The sequence below is a fragment of the Ischnura elegans genome, chromosome 4 (assembly GCF_921293095.1).
Source record: "Ischnura elegans chromosome 4, ioIscEleg1.1, whole genome shotgun sequence".
NCBI classification, from domain to species: domain Eukaryota; kingdom Metazoa; phylum Arthropoda; class Insecta; order Odonata; family Coenagrionidae; genus Ischnura; species Ischnura elegans.
Window position 1 is genome coordinate 81,849,011 of NC_060249.1, and position 22,615 is coordinate 81,871,625.

The window sequence follows — 22,615 nt, forward strand, 5'->3', positions numbered from 1 at the left end:
TAAGTTGAAAAAATAACGTTGTCTTCAAATAATCGTGTTGTGGCGTTTTTGAGTGCAATTTTTACCTCCGGATTTGTTTTCATGGTGGTGCCTAGGAGCAGAATTATTAGTAGTAGGGAAGAAGATTCATGAATGCAGACGCTGTAGAGAAATATTTATCATGCTGGAGAGCTGGTAGTTGGTTAAATAGATATATAATATTTTTAGGCTAACTTATCCCGGAAATTTTGCATGTTTCCTGAATTGAATGAAAACTTTCCTCTAGGACCCTTTGTTCCAACGAGGGGCACTCTCTCAATGAAGCGGATCGCTCTTTAAGAAGCCCCGTCAGCCTATCTGTTTGGGGCTCTCTCTCTGTGAACTTTCGCACCTATTACATATAATTATGTATACTACAATTCCTAAATTTAACTACAGATATAATTTTTCGATCGATATGCTGGTTACTCTTTTATTCCTTACTTATACGAGTACAATTTGGTGCAATGCAGCTGGAAATATGTTCGTGAAATGGCATTGATGCAAATTTCCAGTTTATCACCTCAGCTTAGTGCCAGAGTAAAAGAGGTTGACTATTTGGAAATTATGAACAATCATTCATTGCCTAAACAGATGAATTTTGCCCATCGTTATAATTTTTCTTCCCACTCGTCTCTATTGACAAAACGCCCCAGCCCTCACATACGAAATGCTATGGAACTTCGGATGGCTACTTGAAATTTACAATAGCTTCGTCGCTTACCTCACTATCCACCATTTTATCCTCCCTCACGATGCATTGTCATGCATATCATCACGTATTTGGGGCTCGTGGTAATATTGCGGGTGCAGCGCTTGGCCTCTGACCAAAGGGTACCGCGTTCGATTCCCGAGTGAAGGGAGAGGTAAAACCGGATGTTCTTTAGGACAACCCCCATCAGGAACCTTCGAATCGCAAGAAAGCCAAGGGAAGGAACTGGTGCCAATACCCTCATAACCCTACTGCCTCACACATTGAATCACCAACATGCTAGTGAATTACGCATATTGCACACCAACTCATGCGTGATTATGCCGTGGCTGGCAAAACTGCCAGAGGTGATGTATATCTCTATCGTAAACCAGTCATTCGTGGGAGAACTTAACTTTTTCTATGTTAAAGTATCCCTTTGTCATGCAATCTAAGTTCTGATGAAGGAAATATAAAGTTCTAAAGCGTAGGATCATTAAAATGCTTCTTAAAAACGGCTTATGAACTCCGTGAACTTTTAACTCAAGTTATTTTACTTTCAAACGCGCATAATTTCCGTTTTCAATTAACATAAAAAGCTGGAAGTGTATTAAAAATCGACGTTATTAAAGGAAAATTCCATCGTTTCCTTTCCGAAATGGAGGTCATTCCTTTTTAGGGCAGTATTGAGTTCTTCAGTAAGTAGCATGCTAAGAAGTTGACTTGAGATGTGCATAAAATTTCAGAAATTTCGGCGTAGCAAAAAGATAGGTAAATCTGAGAATCAGCAATTTTAACTAGAACTTCAAGCTGTAAAAAGTCGAGCCATACTCTACTTCTCAGTCACGCTACGGCCTCACGGTCCATTTGATCGAGGTCAAAGCCGTTTGCTTGATTGCTAAGCCTCTTCCAGCGGTTTTATACGCTAAAATCCAGCTACGTCCGCGGAGCAAATTCACGAGAACTTCGCCTCATCTTCACTTCCAACGATCGTTTGCTCAATCCATCTTCCTCCACCTCGGGGATATGTTTTTCTCATTTTTTTATTACTTCGAAATTCCACATTTTTAGAGCCATCTTTCTCCATACATACCTACCTTTTTATTAATTTAGTTCCTATTTTTACTCCAGAATCTAAATGTGAAACTGAAGGAATAAACTGAAGAGAGTGTTACTCGTAACATTACGGTAAAGCAACGACTATTTGATTATAATATTGCTTATCAGGATTCTATAGGTATTTAATTTACCCTTGCCATTCGGTGAGTTATGCTTAGCAACATCAGTTTCAGTGATTTGAGAAACACGTCGAGATGTTTACCAGCAAAAACATATTCGCATTCTCTCTCGCACCTTTTTAGCATCTACTATTTATTTTTTCTTAAGTTGCTAGTGGAAACGTAAAAGGAATGTGAAATATGATGTAAAATTTGCCCAGTTATGATCAAACAAACGTAACTATAAAAACACAATTTTGAGACGAATCAATTTAAAGGTTTTATGATGATAACTACCTACTTTCCAAGAGCTTTTCGCAACTATTAACGAGAAAGAGTTATTAAAACCTATTAATAAAGAAAAACTATAAGAAAGTAGTCATTTATCATCACAGACGCTTACAATTGATTAATCTCAACACGATGTTATTGAAGTTACGTCTGCTTGATCCTAAATGGGCAAATTTATCTCATCTATGTCCAATATGAAAATTTCAGGATGGCAAGCGATTAATGAGAGGCCGATCATTAGGGGGAAGTGAAACGTTGATGTCAGGAGAGCGAACGAGAGAAATCTGCGAAGTTCCAAGAGGCTCGCATGAAAAATTCTTGCCCTCGTGGGTATCTCAATTCCGTATTTTTCGTTTTCTTTTCTATTTTTCTCTCCTCCGATGAAAGCTTTCCCTGTAGAGCGGTGACATTTATGGAACGGAACATTGAGTCCATGCCATCATCCCACGGATTCGGCTCGTATAAACGAATTTCGAGGAATGGAAGAGGAAGTAAAGGTGAAAGTGGGAAGATATTGAATTAAAGAAAAAAGTGAAATTTCTTATTAAAATGATATTTTGGTGACGTTTACCGGAATTTAGATTTATGAAGTAACTACTTGGGAACGCATGCATGAAAGCTATAGATTAATTCTCAGGAATGAATTTTTCCAGGCGCTTTTTAAACCATCATTTCGATAAAGATCATTACTGTCTTCAACGATTTCGTCAGATACTGCTTGTACGGAATTCAAATAGTCAAATTCACCGGGCCATTGAGTAACCAGAATCATCAATTGCAAAGAAGGGAGGGTAATTTCCTGACTTTACCTCTTATGCCAATTGTTATTCCTAGCGAGGACCTCAGAAAAATCTATCTTGAATGCTGATGATGGAACGTGCTTTGTTTCTCGTACCCAGATTAGTGCACATTTCACTATTCCATGTGCGGTGAATGTAATGGTCCATGAAAACAGACTCGTTAGCCATAATTTCCATTTCAAGTGCAATGGTTTCTTTGAAGCCTCCGTCAATAAAGGAAGGATGGTGAATAAAAATGTAGGATTCTCGAGCCAGCAAATTCGTTTCAGTGAAGCTAAAGAAATGAACCGTTCAATAGCACTAGTCGCCTCTTAATGCATGAATGTCGGAAGCTGTAGAGCTGGGTCGTTAAGCTCCAAATTCATGACGTAAATTCGTGTTCAATCGTGACTTTAAATGTATATGGTACAGTCGTGGCTCATAAATTAAACCTATACGGTTGCATTTTTTCATTCACGTTGGACGTTTCTTTCAGTATTAAACTCATCAAGATCTCTAAGTTGATTTACATATGCCAATTAATTTTTATTTAGTGTTATATTAACTTTTTCTTGCTTGAATTGTTCTCTGTATTTTTGTAATAGGACGATTATCCTTTTTTATGAGCATGGCACTAAGAGCCTATATCATGACGCCATCGTTATCATTTTAACTAAGGATGGGATATGTTTGAAAATAAAAATTAATCGGAAATATTTACAACGTCAAAATCCATGTATAATGTGGGTTATTTTTTGTATTGGCATAATTTGATAAATTATGAGTAAAATTATTTATGAGCATTTTATTGAGGGGGGTAGTGAATTCCGCAACTTGGATGCTATAATTAGATAGAAATCTAGGTACTGGCTGGTACAGGCTTGGGGTATGTTGAAAATGCATAGGTCTGTCCAGCTAACTAAGGGAAACTGTAGTTATGAGGGTGAATAGGTTGTATAGGCATTCAGGTATACGAGTATGAAAGATAAAGAAATAAAAAGACACCAGGAAGTGGTTCCTTCAAGAGCTAAGAGGCAGCAACTTCAAGAAGACAAAGCGCTGAGAAACATAATCATCTCTGCGAAGATCGAATAAAAATCTGATGCAGCTGTTATTTAATCGCAGGATGAGTATCTCGAGAATATATGTTAAATCTTCATATACTGGAATACAATAATCCATAATTGGAAATGTCAGTGAGGTTTTCAAGTGAAATTCTTGTGTGATAGGTAAAATTTTAATTTGAAGCTTCAATAAATAGAGAATTTTTTGTTGGACTTGGAGATTGATTATAATTTTATGCTTGGTTGATCATATTGAAAAGTATTAAATTACCATCGATTTGAGTACTTGGAATGGTTTAAAATTTTTACGTTGTCGAAGGGCAAAAGTTTTCGTGTGGCATAGTCTAACACAGCAGAGTAAAGTATGTACAGCAAACAGACACACATAAGTGGGTGACTAAGCTCTGTATAAAGTAGTAATGGAAATTGCGGGCTTTAAATTCGTCCACTTATACTTATGGTGACTCTTTGTAAAAAGAAGTCATCTAAGGAAAGAATACCTACCATTTGCCCCAGCTTTAAACGTTAATCTCCTCATTTCATTCTTCCCAAATTTCGTTCTCATCCCTTGAAACTATGGTCTTGGTGATTTATACGGACGAGCAAAATTATCTTCACTATCCTACGGGTATATACGTGGATTTCGTGCGGTGAAATGGTGAGAAAATCTTGTTGTTTCCTGTCCTACACGTCCCGACGCGTCTCACCCACTCACGTTCTGTGTTGACCGCCCGAAAACCTCTCCATCAAGCATTCCCATCGCGTACAGTATGCCCAAGAGGACAAAGAGAAACGATTCCTTCAGAGAGAGTTTCTCTCCGGGGAGAATGGCGAAAAAGGATAGTGGGCAAGAGTGGAGGATCAAATTTGAGCCGGAAGAGTGTGAGGGATGTGGAAAAGTAAAGAGTGTGCGTAAGATAGAATTACGCGTTTCACTCGAGGAAAGAGGTTAGGGTCTCCCAGCGAGAGTAAGTCTCCATCAACTCACAACCTCTCCTGGGATGTACCGTGTTCCTATCTCCCTTATGTCTCGTTCTCCCAGGTTCGTCTGCAACTTGAGGTCGCTTCAGTCGGGGCCTTTAGGCGAGAGGAAAAGGGTCTTGGCCGCAGAAAGAGCTCTTGTTTGATACCCTTAAATTATCCAGATGGCGTAATTCAATTAACTAATAACCCATCCATCCTAATGCATTAGATAATGAATAATTAATACAGAAATGGGGTTTACTACTGGCCAGGCATTTTTTTATTTTTAATCAGCATCATGCATGTTTTTGTGAATATTTTTTTTACTTTTTACTGGTGATCGTTAAAAATGTATCTTACTTTTATATTTGAGATGGATTTTTGAAAAAATAATGAAATGGCGTTCTCAAGAAATAATATTTTTAATGATACCCTTATTATTTGGATTTCATCAAAAATGGGTTTTTATGCTATAATTTTGGGAATTGGAAATGAAAAATTTTATAAAAGCCCTGTGACAATGAAAGCTTCACGCTAAATTATTTATTTTTTATCGAATTAAATGGAGAGAAGCGACAAGAAAGTGCTGTAAGGTGGAAACTTATATGAGGTAAAATAATATGAACTTTATCGTGAAAATTTTATTCTGGCACTAATTTATTCAAAATATTAACCCGGAACACCTTTTTTATGTAAAAAAAAGATGCTGAGATCTGCTAAAACGTATAAAAAATAGTAAATTTTATTATGCTCCCATTGCAAAAATTTGTTAAAGTGTATACTTGTGTACCTTCTTTGAATCAAATGTGCTATTATATGAGTTCTATTTTTAAAATTATATACTCCGAAAGCTTAATTAGGAATATGCGTTTAATCACTCAGTTTCGGGGAATCCTCATTACGATTATTTTATTACTTTTTCTGATATCTCACTCCTTTTTTTCTGGAAGATAGTGCCGTTACTCTTTTTATTATTTCATTTGGATTTCCGTCATTGATTTCATTTTACTTAACAGCCAATGAAACGAAACAAACATTTTAGTTCCATCAACCAGGGATTGAACTGAAACGGTTGCAAATAGGTACTTAAAACGACTCACCTCTTCTGCTTTAGCACTATTATTTTGGCAACACATTATTCACTCGCCATATCATGAAATTTCAGGGTTAGATAAAGGCGACCTTGAGTTATATATGCTAGCTACATTGTTTCTGCACCCAAAATTCGAAAATTTTGCCTAAGATATTTCCTAAAATTTTACCTTAGTATTTTCTCAGATTAAAATTTATCACTTTTAAGATACACACAAATATTAAGTGATGTCTATTTGACTGGAAATTTCAAGATGATATCGCAAGTTTTGAACGTGTAATATGCCACTAAATAAAAGGAACAAAAAATAGGGCTGGTCGAAAGGGTCCTAGGCATGCGTGCACTCAGTAAACAATTCCAATTAAACTGCGTAGAGAGCTAAGTAATTTTGTGGCCGCTCATAGTCAAATCAGAGGGTCGCAACCTTGGGTCCAAAGACGCCTAGCACTTTCATTTTGCTCTCCCTTAACTTCGCTATATATTCTTCTTCAAAATATTTTATTGCTTCGTATAATATCTTAGAAGGTGTCTGAATATATTCAATTCTCCGCTATCCATCACGTCGTGGATTCTCTGTTCATCCACCTTGCATGTCCGTGAATTACTCTGGTTTGATAGGTTTCATAAAAGAAGCTTCTACGAAAATGTCTATCAGAGTACCAGAAAAATGAGTTCCCATGGCCCCATACTGCCTTATATGTGCTTGATTATTATGCCTGGAGAGGAATGTAATTATTTAAGTTGACAATTCTTAGCGTACAAGTTTCTTTTATGAAAGTTTCTCCGAATGAGATTATCAGATTTGTCAAGGGGTGAAATAGGGCTGCAGTTAACGTTGAAATGTCAAACACACAAATGTCACGCAACATAGTTTTTTCTAGAGTCAAAAGTAATTTCTATACAGTTAGATTGCGATGGAGTTCATATCTTTTCAACCTCTACGGCGTTGATTCTTAAGAAACTCAAAAGGAATGAGTCCATCATTTGGGCACCATTAGTTTTTTTTCATTTTAGGTAAGTGAACTTTACTCCATTAGCTAATTAATTTGGATGAAAACTTAGATCAAAGTATGAATAGAAGTACCTGAGGGAACTGAAAAATTTAATGACACTGACCATAGACGTTCTCATAGTAGTCACCCGTCACTCACGCCAATCCCTGCTATGCGAACTGAGCCTTTGTCTTCCTAAATCTTCGTCATCCTAAACTTTATTCAGAGTAATTAAGAGTTTTGAATGCGTATTCCCTTGCAAAATAATAGCTATCCTTCCTGAGTCTCCGTTCATAGGATAGAAGAACTTTCCATTAAGAGCTGTGGTCGCAGTTTTTCTCTATTCCCTCGAATAAACTCTTCTGTGGAATGGTCATTCTTTCCTGATGATCAGCTCTGTATGCACTTCTATTTCCTCAGCACTGGTTTCATTTCTTGTATACAGAGTATAACCTTAATCCTCAAAGCACGGGGGAACCAGAATTCTTAGTCGAAAGCACGTATCTGGTTTCAATTTCAGAGTAACTGAATGGCTTTGGCTATCGCGCATATCCATTGAAACCCATTTTATGTTCCTTATGCCTGGCTATTCCGGAATGGTCTTTCACTTGGGGCCCATCAAATAGAGCATCCACTCGGAGATTGGAAATCCGACGTCGGCTACGGACTTTGCGCATTAAAACTTCAACTTCTTGCACCAAATTTTTTCAGCTCAAGGACTAATTTGAAGACGGTTGAATGCAAGCTAAAGTCATTGCCTTTCGACTTTTGTGCAGCTTCGATTTCAATTTTCCATTCATTTTTTTAGTCACTTTTGGCCGATTCCATTTTGTAGTGAAAAAAATTGAAGTAACTTAAGGCAATATATTTTCTTTATCATCTTTAACAATTTTCTTACGCCACGGGAAATCCAATTTTACGCCACGTGATATCATTCACGATATTACGCCCTCAGTCTTTTGTAAAATCGTAGTTTGCCATTTTCTTTAACAGAGGGGTACTAAACTCTAAATAATCAAATAAAAAAAACAAGAGCAACATTCATTATTTAAAATGATACCAAACACCTAATCCTCCCATCAAAGGTTGGTTGTTATGTATTAATATAAAGTTATTGAAAATTGTCAGCACTGGAGTACAGATGTATAGTACTAATGTCAGCACTGTAAGTGTTAAGGGCAAGTGTCATCAGGGAGGGTTAATGCAATTGCATTTTCAAGCTTACGAAGTGATATTTATCTGGCAGTCTTTTAATTATCCCTGGTTGTTATTAATTATAATTGTGTTCAAATTTCAAATTCGAGTCTTTGCTCTGAAACTACGATCCAACAATGATGCAGGTTCTGGATTAGTGTCTTTGACTACTTTTGGACGATTTTATTTTTTAGTGAAGCACACTAAATTAACTGAAATTAATTAAAATGTTATTTTTTAGTCATAATCAAGAACAAGATCATCATATCATAAGGAAGAGTTACTTTGATTGAAATTTCAAGCTTACAAAATGGCAATGTCAACGGAAGTCTTTTGATGATCTCGAATCAAATTTCAAGTGTGCTAATTATTCAAATGAAAATTATCCAACCTCGCCTCCGAAAAGGTAGTCTACCCTTTTTCCTTTTCCGCGGCATCCTTTCTGCTCATCGCACCTCAAGCGACGACTCCTTCATCGAAAATTCGGGCTCTGAAAATCGATAGAACCGCACTCCAAGCACGAATCCTCGCCGTGCCCCGCGTCCGAAAACCCTCCATATTACGTCCCATGCTCCGTGGAAACGTGCTTTAATATTTCACTTACTCCTTATCCTCAACTATCCCTCTATTCTCGAGCACCTTGCTGTTATCGTTCATCCCTCAATATAATTTCATCCGCTAATATTTTATTGAAATAATAGTAAGTCCACGTGGATAAATTGAGGGATTACGGCACGAGCACACTTGGAGGGCATCAGAGAATCCTGCTCAACGAGATGGCTAACACGCCCTACGTGGTTGGAAAGCTAAGCATTCTACAGCACACCGATGGTATGTACCATATATTGCACATAGTTCTTAGTGATGAGGGGTCACTCCGGTGATGAAGGAAACGCGTTCTTGTTCCCAATTTTTTTTGACCACTCTCAAAATCATGTAAGCTGTTTTCACTATCACTTACTTTTCCAAAGGGGCATATAGGTGAAAAATCTGGCACTTTCACTAATTACTTTTGTATGGAATATGCCTATTTTCTCCACCACATGGAGGATTTATCCATTTCCCCTTGTGTTTTGAATGATGAATAAAGATATCGTACTGCCCACTAATTTTAATAGCTCAGAAAACGTGTTTCCATTGCCGCACAATCATCATCAGGTACTTACTGTCGATTGTGTAGTAATCGAAACGCGTTCTGAGCTATTACAATTCGTGGGCAGTACAATATGCTTGCTTATCGTTCGATACGTTGTTCCACGACATCTCTCCGCCAAAAGTTTGACTTTATTTGCATTTGGAAGAAGCTCAATGAAGATTCGACTCTGGCCATTGAAAAATTTACAAGGAGGTAGTGAAATTAAATAGGTACAGGATAGTGGCGTAGCCACGGGAGGGGGAGTTTCCCGGATGAGTAATTCTGTTCTATTTTAACCATGTTCAAAACCGGACCATTCTTTTATGATAACCCTGTAAAGGGAGCAGCGCATTGAGATTCTTTTTAAAGAGGCGCCAAAAACGAGTAAGATGACCTTGATAAAATATTTTTAATAAATACTCGTACAAAATTACTGTTTTTGAGTCCTAAAAATCACGTTTTCAGCATCAAAAATCCCCTAAATTTCCCGGGGGAGAAGGACCTCCATTTGTCCTGGGGTGTTTTCAATATACCTCGGAAGGGCACAGAAATCTCCAGTAAACACCAACATTTCAAAATTCTGGCTAAGCCACTGATACAGGGTTATCATAAAAGAAAGGTGCGGTTTCAGTACTCAATAGGAAGTTGGTAGGAATAGGGTGGCAGAGATATTTCGAAGGCTGCTTGAGTGCCTTGAGGAGGGCTCTCGAAGTGCATCACTCCATCCATCGGATGTAGCATTAAGCCGTGGCACCCTTAGCGCCTTTCGTAAAGAGCAAGCTAATGTCGACGCCGGGTTTCTACGTTGACCGGCGACTACGAGCGCATATGCACAAATTTATTAATTGTGTAAAAAAACTGTTTGAGACTACGAATTCGAAAAATAAATAGCACGAACTGTAGTAAGTAATTGTGTTTTCATCTTAACCATGTTCAAAACCGGGCCTTTTATGATAACCCCCTATAGAGAGCAATGCTCTGGGAAATTTCTTTTTGAAGTTAGAAAACTGGACCGAAGAAAAAGAACTAGAATTCAGAAGTTATCACCTTATTAGGAGGCAAATAAATCCTTTGAGTCTTAAGCCACTGCCCTTTTTTTAGTTAGAATTAGTACACTGTCTTCGTGGAGCTTGATCCACTCTTCCATTTTCCACTGTGACGGGTATTATGGTAATTTTCACTAATTATCTTTACACTATCTATTTAGTATAGTAATATGTTAAGTATGTTTAAGATTATCTGTTCGAAACCTTCGTAATGAAGGGAAGAAAAACTGAATTTCGAGGTAGTATTTTCAATATGTATTCATTACAAAAACCTTGCGATATTGATGATTATTTTCATTCTTTTCTAGTGTGCAACGTCACCCTGGACTCCAAAGCTTTGAAATCACGCTCTGGGAAGACATTTGGCCAGATAAAATCACCGTCACTCGTTGGTCCCGGATCCTGCTGGTATTTGCTCCTGCCCGATAGAAACCAGCGGATCGAAATACAGGTCTATCGTCTCGTGAGCGTCGGGCATTTCAACGGATCTAGGTATGAGTTAGGTTTCATTCATTCAAAGATCACTATATTGCCCTAAAATCCTATAAAGATTTATCCAGTCCATTTAACACGTATTCATGCTCCCCGTGAACACGATGACCGATTTCAATATAAAATTATGCCCGCCCTTTACGAAGTCCCGCTTGAATGCACGTTTAGCTTTAGAGACTGCCACGGACAAGGTAAACAAAGAATGCGGCTGAAAATTTTAACAAACTTCAGTGGCATATATATATAAGCATAATAAATCCAATTGGCAATCATAATCTACAAACCCGTGAAATTAAATGAATACACGTTATTTTCAGAGCACACATCGTATGTTGACAAATAACGTGATGACTTCCGCTCTCAAGTTATTAACGAGTTAAAAAAACGCCATCTTCCTATAAACTTGTTTTTTTATAAATTAACTTTCACATTAAGATAATTTCTAGTAAGAGACAAAAATTAGTAGTATCTATATTTTGGGGTTTATTAGATCATTGTATTTTTAGAGGATTAGTCAATAAACTGAAAATGCCAAAAAAAATCGTTTGCATGTATTTTATAAAAATTTAATTTCTTCACCACATGATATTTCCAGTTTCTCTTGACCTCCTGTTGCTGTCGGTACATTTCTATTTTTAAACTCTTCGAACTTAAAAACTAGGGCACTTGAGAGTGGAAGTATTTTCGTCGCCTACGTTTTCAGCGGAATAGTTTTCAATCATGACCGAAAGAACGTATTCGACCTTCGGCGATGAAAAGTATTCCGTCGGCTTTATGTACACATGGAATCTAGAGCGCAGACTCAATCCTTACGCTTGAGTAGGAAATCGAAAAAAATTAATAAAAAAAAACGCTTCGTAATTCCTGGCGCGAGTATTTGGACACTTATCTCGAATTTCTCCTCGCTAGATTATTCCCTTTTTTGCTCACACGTCCACTTGATTACACAGTCCCTTCCTTCCTCCTCCGCGGCTGCGGAATCAACATCATACGGAATTACTCATTCTGCCCGTATTCCAGCATCCTCAATCTTGCCCTCTCAGCGGTTTCTCGAGCGCTTTCTAAAAATACGGACATCCAGGGAATGGTATACTGCATTGCTTCCCTCAAAGTGAATTCCATCCCTCTTGCTTTCCTTTCCTCACCAAATATCCTCCGCTAATCTCCCTCTTCAGAATTTCAATCCTTTGAAATAAACATGGAGATGAATGACGAGTTCACGGAGGGAAATGTCAAAATCATTCGAGAGTTCGTGACCCAGTTTACGATCAATTCGGGAGGTTCGGTTGTCGGGCAAAGGAGAGCTCCTAGAGTATACGGAACTCAAATGATATGTATATTTTTAGCCAGATATAGAATGTCTATGATCCAATGCTTTTCCAGTAGGATGTTGGAATGACTTATTCACAGACGTCACAAGAATTGTACTTTGGTTTATTAGATTTACCATTTCCTCCGAAGTTTATGGAAATCGACGAGGACGTTGCCGTCACAACGTTTACCTGAGACCGTTACAACAACTGAGCTACGTAGAGACCATGTGAGTAAGAAAATAATATAGTGTGCTAATTTTAAAGTAATGTTAGGCCTTCCAGAAAAATTCACAGTTTGATTGAAATTATCTTATCTCACTTGTTTCCTCATTTTTCTTCTTTATGCTTATATTAAAATTCATTTCTTTCCCCCTCATATTCGTTAAATATAATTTAATTGATATAGTCAATTAATTATTCAGCTGTCAGCAGTTCTGAGACTGCTTTGACGCATCTCTCTCTACCATATAACCACTTTTTAATCGTACTAATCGTGCTCATCTCTTTTGCACCAGTATTTTACCGTTCCGTGCCTTATATTCATCTTTGATGTTACTTCACTAATGAATGTCCAAATTACAAACTTCCATCGCATATGAGGTTGGTATCCCAATTTTTCACGCTGTCCCTAAGCCCTGAACACTCATTTTCTGAATCCTAAGTAAATGGTGGGAAATGATTTCGTTGTCTCGGGAGTGACGTGGAATCGCCGCAACATAATGAAATGTAAAAGACTTTGTAATTTCGCATAAATTTCGACATGACACGTTGTCATCATCACGTCATCACCACATGATGATGCGCCACGTCTAAACCTAGGTCGTACAGTTTCTTTATGTGGAATTAGAAAGTTTTTTACCTCTTATTTTGTGGAGAATTAATCGTATTAACGTATAGTGGCTTGTTGAATTTAAGTTTTCATTACGTATTGGTGAGAAAGAGTCCTAGTTTGTTACTTTTACGCGGACTGAGTCCTCATCATTTGGTTCATGATTTTCCTCGCTCCCGTTCCATTTAGTTGCCAGTCGGGGTTCCTTGAGCTGACTGAGGGCCCGGACGCCGCTGGGAGGAAAGGCAAGGGGAAGGGGAGCGGTGTGATTATCGGGGGTCCCCCGCGGGGCGGCAGCGGCCGGGGACTCCAACTGTGCGGAGAGAACGAGCGATTCGCACCACCCGCCGTCATGTTCGCCGACCGCACCTCCGCCACACTCCTCTTCCAGTGAGTATGTTACGCAGAACACACGCATTAAGGTAACTCAAAGTAAATATATACGGGAGCGCCTAAGGTGGCTGTGAAATATTCAGCGGATGAGGCAAAAATTGAAACCCCGATTAAGCTGTTGATTTCAGCGCACAAACATAGTTAAATCCCACTTAACGCGTGTAGTGCTGTTTTTTTTGTGTTTCCAGTTTGTGGAGTAAAATTCTCATAAAAATGACAACTATACTATGGGAATTACTAAAGAGTTGGCTAATAAAATACTTAATCTGGATTTTCATGAAAATCCTGATAACTTTCAATAAAATTTGCATTCGGATTTAATGACCTGTGAAGAAATGATATCGCCCAATCAGATCCGTCTCTTGATTTCAAATTTTGCGATATTTTTGCCACATGAACAGAAGCCAATTATCCTACTTGTTTATATTTACTGTAGCATATTGGTCTGCCAATACTTAGCATTTCCAGTTCCAAGAATCTCTTATTGCTTATTTTTGATACGTAAACGTATTCATTAATATGTGCTTCACTACTATTTGCTCTTCTCGAAAAAAATAATAGATTTGAGGCAGTTGTAACATCAATTTCTTGGGAAAACACTGATCTTGGAATGGGAAGATCTTTCATATCGACTTTCTGAGTGATGCAGGACGATTGTTGCTCAACGCACATCTTGAACTCTCGCAGGGAAAGAGTCTCTTTTCATTGAATGTATCGTTATAATAGCATGCCGTGCGTATTACTTACTAAAAATTTAAACCGAAATACTCATTCGGATTCGGATGCTCTCCAAAATAAAGGAATAACTTTAATATGTTGGCCCAATGAGTCCAAATTTGTTAAAAAAAAAAAAAAATCAGTTACCGTTTTTCTTGTATAATACTCACTCATTGTAAAATGCATTCAAGTTTTTACCAGCATAATTTGAGAATTTTCGCACTTCCTTGTATGACATGCAACGCAATTTTTAAAGTACAGCATTTACCAATGTATTGGTTGCATATACGGTGTCCAGTGCCTGGAAAAACATTGTCCAAGTGAGGAGAAGTCCCTAGATTTGCCTTTAGAATCTGCAAGTGTGGACTATTGCTCGTACTTCATGATTTCCAATGCTGATACTTTCGATGATAGTTATTTTTAATTCCATGGTTTTAATAATAAAATGAAATTTTAGTTTTGAATCTATTGCATCAAGTATGAACGGCATTAAAACAAGAAATAAAAAAATATAAAATGTATTCATCGGTACGTATTACTTATACGATTGCTTGATGGATCTTCCCAATGCAACAAATATGCATTTGTAACCACATGTGCTTTCGCTACCATTTGATCTTTTCGAAAAATAAATGAATGGAAATGCTTTTGTTGCAGCATCAACCGGAAAAAACTGCACTTGGAATAGGAAGATCTTGCATATCGAAAATGCCATGCATAAACAGATCATTTGAAGAATTTTCGCTGTAAAAATACATGCCCACCACATAAAAAAAGCTACGGTAGACCGAGGCGCAAAATTTCTGGCCTGCATCGCCTGCTTAGTTTTAGAGAGTCATAAACTTTTTATTTTTCCGTTTCGGATGGCACAGATATTTCTTCTTTGCAATTCCAGGATTGGCGAACCCACTCTTCGATCGCAGTTCTTCGCGTACTTCAGTTTCACTCCGTCTGACCATAAGACGCTGGGGATAGCGAATCGTGGAGGAAAGAGAGTAGATCATACGGGTAAGCGCATCAAATTAGCACCGTGATCCACATTTACTCAATCCTTTTTCTAGTGCTCCCTATGATTTATATTATAGGCATTTAAAATCATTCACATCTTTAACGTATTTGAACCTTATTTTCGTATTTTTGATGATTCATAATGGATAATAGTTGATCATTCACTGTATTTATATCAAGAGTTCAGGCTTCACTTGGTGAAACCACATATCTATATTACGAAATAATTTACTTTGTAATGTTCTACAAAACTATTTATCCGACCGCGGGTTTCAACTACTAGATAGTCAATATAAAGTCCTTAACTTTGAATGTATCTAGTAGTTGAAACCCAGGGTCGTATAAATAAAGGTTAAGGACTTTGATAATGATATTCTAGTAGTTGAGATCAAGAGCGCCGCTAGGAATTAAGGCAAGGGTTGGTTTTAGGCGCAACTAATACTGGGAGGTCTGGAGGGTATGGAATACCCGCTAGGGTAAGCGGGAGGTGCGGGCGACCTCCCCAGAAGCATTTTAAAATAAATGGTTCAAAATGCTGAGTTTCATTGCCTTTGGAGGGATATTTTATTAATCTTTACTATATTCTGTAAGTAATATTTATCCAATTAAATAAAATGGATTAAACTTAAAAATTTCTCTGAGCTCTGGGAGTGGGGTATCCCCCCAAAACCCGCCCTCGCTGCGCCACTGGCTGAGACTCAGGTTCAGATTAATAAAGGAACATTACAACATAAGTTATTTCGCACTATATTCAATGTATTTTTTTGGAAAATGGGTAGATACACGGCTAATTTGAGGCGGTGTTTTGAAGAAAATATAGGGATGTAAATTTTATTTTTTTTTTAATTTTATTAAAGTTTCTTGTCAAGTACTTCATGTTTATCGAAAATATAGTTAAAAATTTACACGAAGTATATTCCTGATTTGCACAAAGATGTTTTCCTGATTTTCAGATTGCGATTGGGTGTACCAAGAGGAACTCTGCAAGAAGAGAAGATGGAAAACGGGCGAGGGCGAAGGGAAGGTAGGGAGATTGAAAGCCAAGGAAGGGGGTGAGAACAGAGAGGAAATGAGTGACGAAGGTAAGATGAAAATAGGGCAGGAAATAAGCTTAAAAAATAAATATTTATTGAAAATTATTTTAACGTCCAAATGTGCAGTAAGACTAACTATTGTTTTCAGAAATTGGTATTCTCAATTCAAAAATTCTTATTTAGCCAACTTTCGTTTATTGCCCGAGATTAACAAATTTCTTATTTTTCTTCCATAAAGTTTTGATGGACTATACATAGTCCCTTTTATCATCCCGAGCTTTATTTAGCACCTAAATTTAGGTTTCATGACCAATTTAATCAGAAAATAATCTTTTACAGGAGGATGCATCATTGCAAGCCCAGGTTATCCTGGAATTTATCCCCCAAACAGGGTTTGCAAGTATCTGGTGAACTCGTCTTCGAACAATTCCCGGATTAATGTTACTTTTACGAGCCTTCTATTACCTTACAAGTAAGTAACAGGAATAATAGAGTAGCATATGATATTAAAATAATATGGTAAAACAGAGAAATCAGGTATAAAAATGGATGCATGACAGTATGGTTTGATATTTCAAAGCATTGAATATTTCAATAAATTCGATTGTTTCTGGCTTTACTTAGTGAAAATCCATTTTGAACAACAAATTGAATATTTCGATGTTGCTTCCACTTATTGTTAGACTTGCGCACTGTAAGATAGATTTGAAATACAAGATTACGGGGATGAGGAAGAATTAGGTTTATGAAAAAGCAACATGAATGCAAAGGGCACTCCTTTCATATATCTGAGCGATCTTTCTTCCCTATGGTGCATTAAAATTATTTATGGCCTTCAAATTTGTAATAAATAACAAGTAAAGAGGGGTCAAAGATCAAAAATTCTAATAATCAATGACTTCTAAACATCACTACTTATAAAATGAGCGTGAAATTTGGAAGTGAAGTCTTCAAAGTTCATCTCTAGAAATGCGTGGCTACACTACATCGCTGAAATGCTAGAAGTATGCCGATATTTTTCCGAAAATTGAAAATTTTTGTGTTTATTCAATTTTTAGTAGCAACAACTTCCCCTATTTGAATCATTCATGCATGATGTATCTCCATGCTGCATCACCTGTAAATTTCGCGCCACCTTATATCTTACAGCAGTTCTTCTATGTTTTTCCAGCCTTTGCGATACTGATTACATAGTCATTCATAAGGGACCGTCTATATCTAGCCCAGTCCTCACAAGGATATGTGGCTCAAGAAAAACTCATGTGGAGTATTCTGGTCCGAGTATGCTCATTGAGTTCAGGTAATTTAAATTAAATGTAGTTTGATTCCACATCCACCTATACATAAATCTCACCCATAGTAACGTATATCTTTTTATTCTTGAATAAGATCTGGTCCCTCGATTCCTCCTTATGACTACAATGGATTCACAGCGCGGTTAGACTTCATCAGTGCTTCGGAAGATACATCTGTTACGGATCTACCATTAGGTTTTTCCACCAGCGGAGAAGAGCCTGGAATTTTGAGTAAGTATTGAAAATAAAAGTATTCCATGCATTATTATCATGTAATTCTAAAAAATCGTAACTGAAAACTTTGCTATCAGTGACATTCGAAAAGCGCCATTCAAATAATATCTTAGTGCACCGTTATGTAAGCAGGCACCCCACACATTGCTCTATTGATACGAAAAAGTTTTATTCTGCATTAATATCTTCAAACGAGGTGAAATTAAAAAAATAGCAACAGTTATACAATATTCAGGATAAAGGCATCGTTTATATATATGATTTTTTAGTGAAACAGCTGTTCTAGAGTCCTTTGTATGGCCATTCATCATCACTTAACGCTTAATCTTTATCCGTAATCGATACTCGGTAGCTTATTATTTGTAATACATAGGATGTGCATTTTTTATTTACTCTAATTTTTAAAATTGAATGACGCGCAAATGGTTCGATGAGTTTCTTGAGGCTACAGCTTACACGAGATCTTTCTTACCTTTCGGCCAAGAGCTCTACGTAGAGGAGGCCTCAGTCTGACACGTAGAAGCTTGATTTTTGCTGTCACTTCGCTCACTTCTCAATTTATTTTCATAAGTGTTCGCAGCTTTGGAATAAGTGCAAATGGGCCCATTTATTCCCAATGTTTGCGATTGAGTATTTGCACACATATGTCTGTTAATTTCTAATTATAGCGTGTTTCCTGTGAAAGGGTCTAGCAGGTTAAGATGGTGAAAAGTGTCCTCCGATATTTTGAGAAATAAAAAATATGCACTTAAAGTTTTAAAGAAATTAAAGCTTAACAGTATGGTTATAAGCAATAATTACGATTAATATAAGTGTGATGGGCATTGTTTATGTTAATGCTTATTCTTAATCAATAATATTAGAAACTGATCAACAATAGTTGCTCTCAACAATCAAACCAAATATCCTCCTGGAATGCATAGATACAAATGGCGCAAAGCTGTTATTCGTGTTTTTGACTCTGTTTCGCCAATTTTAAAAATCTGAAAAAATTAGGATTTTACTTAAAAATATGGGTAACAACATATTTTTTTCGGCGTGTTTATTGTTTCCTAAAATTTTTAATTTAATTTTGAAATTTTCAAACTTGTGTAAAAGTTTAGTTATCGGTTCAAAAATTTTGAAAAAAAAATTAGGATGGTAGACCATAATAATATACACAATTTAAAATCAAGAAAACGATTTTACAAAAATAAAAACTGGAGATATGGTTAAAAAACTATAAATCGTGTTTCAATTTTTTCTGGGGTTATTTTCCATTGTTGAGGCCTGAAACTTTGGGTAAACACATAGTTTTGGATGCACTTTAAGTGTATATTTCTCAAAACATCGGAGGGCACTTTTCACCATCTTAACCTGCTAGACCCTTTGGATAACTCTACCGTCAGCGTCACGAGTGGTGACTTTTGTAAACCAATTTAAATTTAGGGTGGATGGCAGCACGTTTAATACACGACTAAAAATCTTCTACGAGGGTGGTTTTTTTCAACCTCCAATGGATCATGAACGAAAGACGAAGTGATTGATTAAAAATCATGTTATTACTAAATATTGTGCACACTTGTGATGTCCTTTCGACATAATGGCTAAGGTGATTGAGGAATTGGCCGTGCCTGTGGACAGGCTTTACTATACCCTCATCATAGGATGTTACCGCCAATGACTTCCAATGAACTTTGCCTTTGTCTTGAAGCTCATCGCCTGTTTAAAAACGCTTACCTCCTAGCCAAATCTTCATTTCAGCGTCAAAATTGAAGTCACATGGCACTAGGTCGGCATTGCACGGCGGGTGATCGAAAATGTTCCATTGAAATTGCTAAAGAAGCAGTTGGGATGCATCAGCGCTGAGATGACGGGCGTTGTCATGGATTAGAACACTTCCAGAAGTCAGTATGTCTTTTGTTTTGTTTTGAATTGGAGTGGGCATGATGTTTCACACTGAGCAGCTGCATTAACGTGAAAATTCCCTTTAAACGGCAAAGAGGTCAAGATAAGTCAATGATGGCTAGATCCCAATGAGGGCGATTCGGCGAGTTTTCTGGCTGCCGCTCCGCTATGTGTACACTTGGCGGGAGAAATAATTGTGGCAGTGTAGCTAATAAGACTGCCATTAGCCTTAAAATAACAACTTACGGTCAGAAATGACTTGACTTTGCTGTTTATTTTACCAGTGAGCGTGTGGTGCGGCTTGAGCGTGTAGTGCGGAGGACGCGCGTAGCCGTCTGCCACTTGTATGGTATTTTGGCTGAGCGATCGCAAGTAGAAAAAAACCACCTCGCAATTTAAAACTCCTTCTTGTGACTTTCGCATATTTCATTGAGGGTAAAAAAAATCATTTCTCTCGAATTAGATACGACCCAAATTCCTCCAAATTTGTAACGAGTGTTCTTAGATCGTATTATAGGGGTCTAATCAAATAATTTTTGTCTCTACAAATTTTAATCCCTTTCGCAATTTAAAAACTTACAGATGGCTCCTTAATATTTAGGCATTAGATAGTTCGCGTATGTTCCCTAAAACTTATTTCATGGTTGGTTTGTTTAAGAAGAGTACAGGGCGGCCCAGAAGGGAGAAAAGCATAGAAGGGGTGGTTTTTCAAAGTTCCCACCATGGGCAATAGTATGTGAAATTTAATTGAAGAAGGAGAGGCTCATATCGCTTTATTATAGTACAAAATTAAGGTGCAGAAATTCTTTTCTGGTTTAAACCTGGTGAATGGATCGAACTTCAATATTTCGGCTGCTCACTCTGCTTCCGTCATCAGAGATTAACTGCTGATGACAGCAGAGTGAGCTGCCGAAATATTGTATTTCAAGTTATTAACCCGGTTTAAACTCGAAAAAAAATTCAAATATTCACGGGAAAACCTCAAATCTTTCGTTTAACTTAAGGCTGTTTGACATTTTTTAAATATTTACCGTTCGCAATACCGAACATCCAAATTGGCGACTCCCGCCCCATCGCTATAAATTCTCTTTTTCATTTTCTTTACGATGGTACAGAATTGAATTCATATTACTCTGTATACCAGCGTAAAGTAAGTAATAAGTGAATAGTCTAAAATAAAAATAAATGCTATATGCAAAAAACATCCTCAATCAATTTTTTGAGAAAATACTCTTATGCATAACAAGGCTAAATTGCATTTTTGTCATAGATTATAAGTTTAATGTTAAAAAATCGATTGCGAATGTTTATAAGTATTTATACGTTTATATTGATGCTAATTTAACTTTTTCATTAATATATTTTTTTGCGATTTGTACAGATTTATATAATTAATTTTATTTCAAATAAAGTAAATTGACGCTTATAAGACATCAAAAGGGTTATACATCTTCAGGATGGAATAATTGAAATGTTTTTGCACAAATAGTTGAAATTCCGAATTTGACATCGTTTTACCATATTTAAACAAAGGTTGCACTTTTCATTGTCCTATTTACATTTTTTTCAGTGGATGAAACGAGAAAATTTCCCAAACGAATACCAAACACCATTTGTGACTATGTTTACTATGGAAATACAACCAGGTCAGGACTATTTGATACAAGAGTCAAAGGTCTACATTTGCCTTATATGCAGGGGCTGTCATCTTCTTCTGGTCCTGTTACCTGTAAACTAGTATTTTATGGGAAAAGTTCGGATATAGTGTACATGTCTCTTTTTAGCTTTGATTTAAGGTAAGTGGACTGTGTGTCAGTTGGTATTCAGTCATTTTATCTTTAAAGAGGTTAAACCATGAAAAAATCCTTTTTCATTACGTCCGGAGTATTAATGTTGCCATGCATGATAAAATTTGAACCTTTGGTACTGTTTCGACGTAGCAACCCCGATAATAATTTCCCTGTGATATTAATGAAGTCAAACCGGAATTCTAGAAAACATTTTTCAAAATGACTTGCATTGATTGTTCTCCTCGTGAAGGCGTTTATGAGGACACCTCTCCTTGGCTATCTATTTCAGAGCACCTGCGTGTGAGTCATCGATTGAGGTTTTTGACGGGAAGCAAGGAAAAAATAGCAAATGTGTCCAAAAGATATGCAGCCCTTTCACGAGGAAACCTGAAGAACAAAAAGGGAGGTAATACGTATTGTGAGCTAATTATTATTTGTAAGTAATGTTGAGGTAAGCTTTCTTGAAGTTCTAATAAATTTTATTTTTCATCCTCGATTGCCTCTGGGCTCGAGTAGCGTAATATTGGGTGCGAGATGAACTCACGTGGTTACGAACTCTCATTTTAATTTTGTGTTATTCTTAAAATAACCGAAGGAGCCCATTCACTCGAAGAAGCATTAATATGGTTCCTGGCCCATAGGGTAGTTCATGATGTTTTTCTGCTAGGTTTATAGCGTAGCTCCTATGAATATAATTACCAAAAAGTAGAATAGAAGAAATAAAATGTAACATCCTCCCGATTGAATGAGTGTTTGTTTCGAGAAGTTATAAAAATACATCAAACTGTTTCTGATTGATCGTTTTTTGTATTTGACACGTGCCCCTCTTCTCTATATTAGGGCTGAATCCGTTTAATTTGAGACTTTGTTTGAAATTCCTTTTCTTTCCTCTTACAATGGCTAAGAGCAGGCACGAATTCGTTGTAGCTTATGTGCTGACTTTTCAACATGTGGGCCCATGTTCAAATCTTGATAGTTTGGGATATTCTTCAGAGAATATTATTGTGTGATTAGTAGAGGGAACTTAAAGTTAATCATTCTATTCATCGGATGGGATGATAGGCTTTGCCTTCCGTTTAGGACTGTCAAATGATGGGTTCTATCCAATATCCCTTCCCTACTGATAACAATGGCGAAAAT

The 22,615-nt window shown here is 37.0% G+C and overlaps 1 protein-coding gene across 2 annotated transcripts in view; it reads left to right on the plus strand.

Annotated features, from left to right (window-relative positions):
- LOC124157726 overlaps window positions 1–22,615 on the plus strand; it is an 89,751-nt gene that overhangs the window by 60,970 nt on the left and 6,166 nt on the right. For both annotated transcript variants that reach the window (XM_046532701.1, XM_046532702.1), the window contains exons 5-13: window positions 10,792–10,975; window positions 13,307–13,507; window positions 15,123–15,235; window positions 16,189–16,317; window positions 16,609–16,741; window positions 17,441–17,569; window positions 17,659–17,795; window positions 21,256–21,481; window positions 21,765–21,881. In XM_046532701.1, coding sequence (XP_046388657.1) covers window positions 10,792–10,975; window positions 13,307–13,507; window positions 15,123–15,235; window positions 16,189–16,317; window positions 16,609–16,741; window positions 17,441–17,569; window positions 17,659–17,795; window positions 21,256–21,481; window positions 21,765–21,881 — 1,369 coding nt within the window. The remainder of the gene's footprint in view (window positions 1–10,791; window positions 10,976–13,306; window positions 13,508–15,122; window positions 15,236–16,188; window positions 16,318–16,608; window positions 16,742–17,440; window positions 17,570–17,658; window positions 17,796–21,255; window positions 21,482–21,764; window positions 21,882–22,615) is intronic.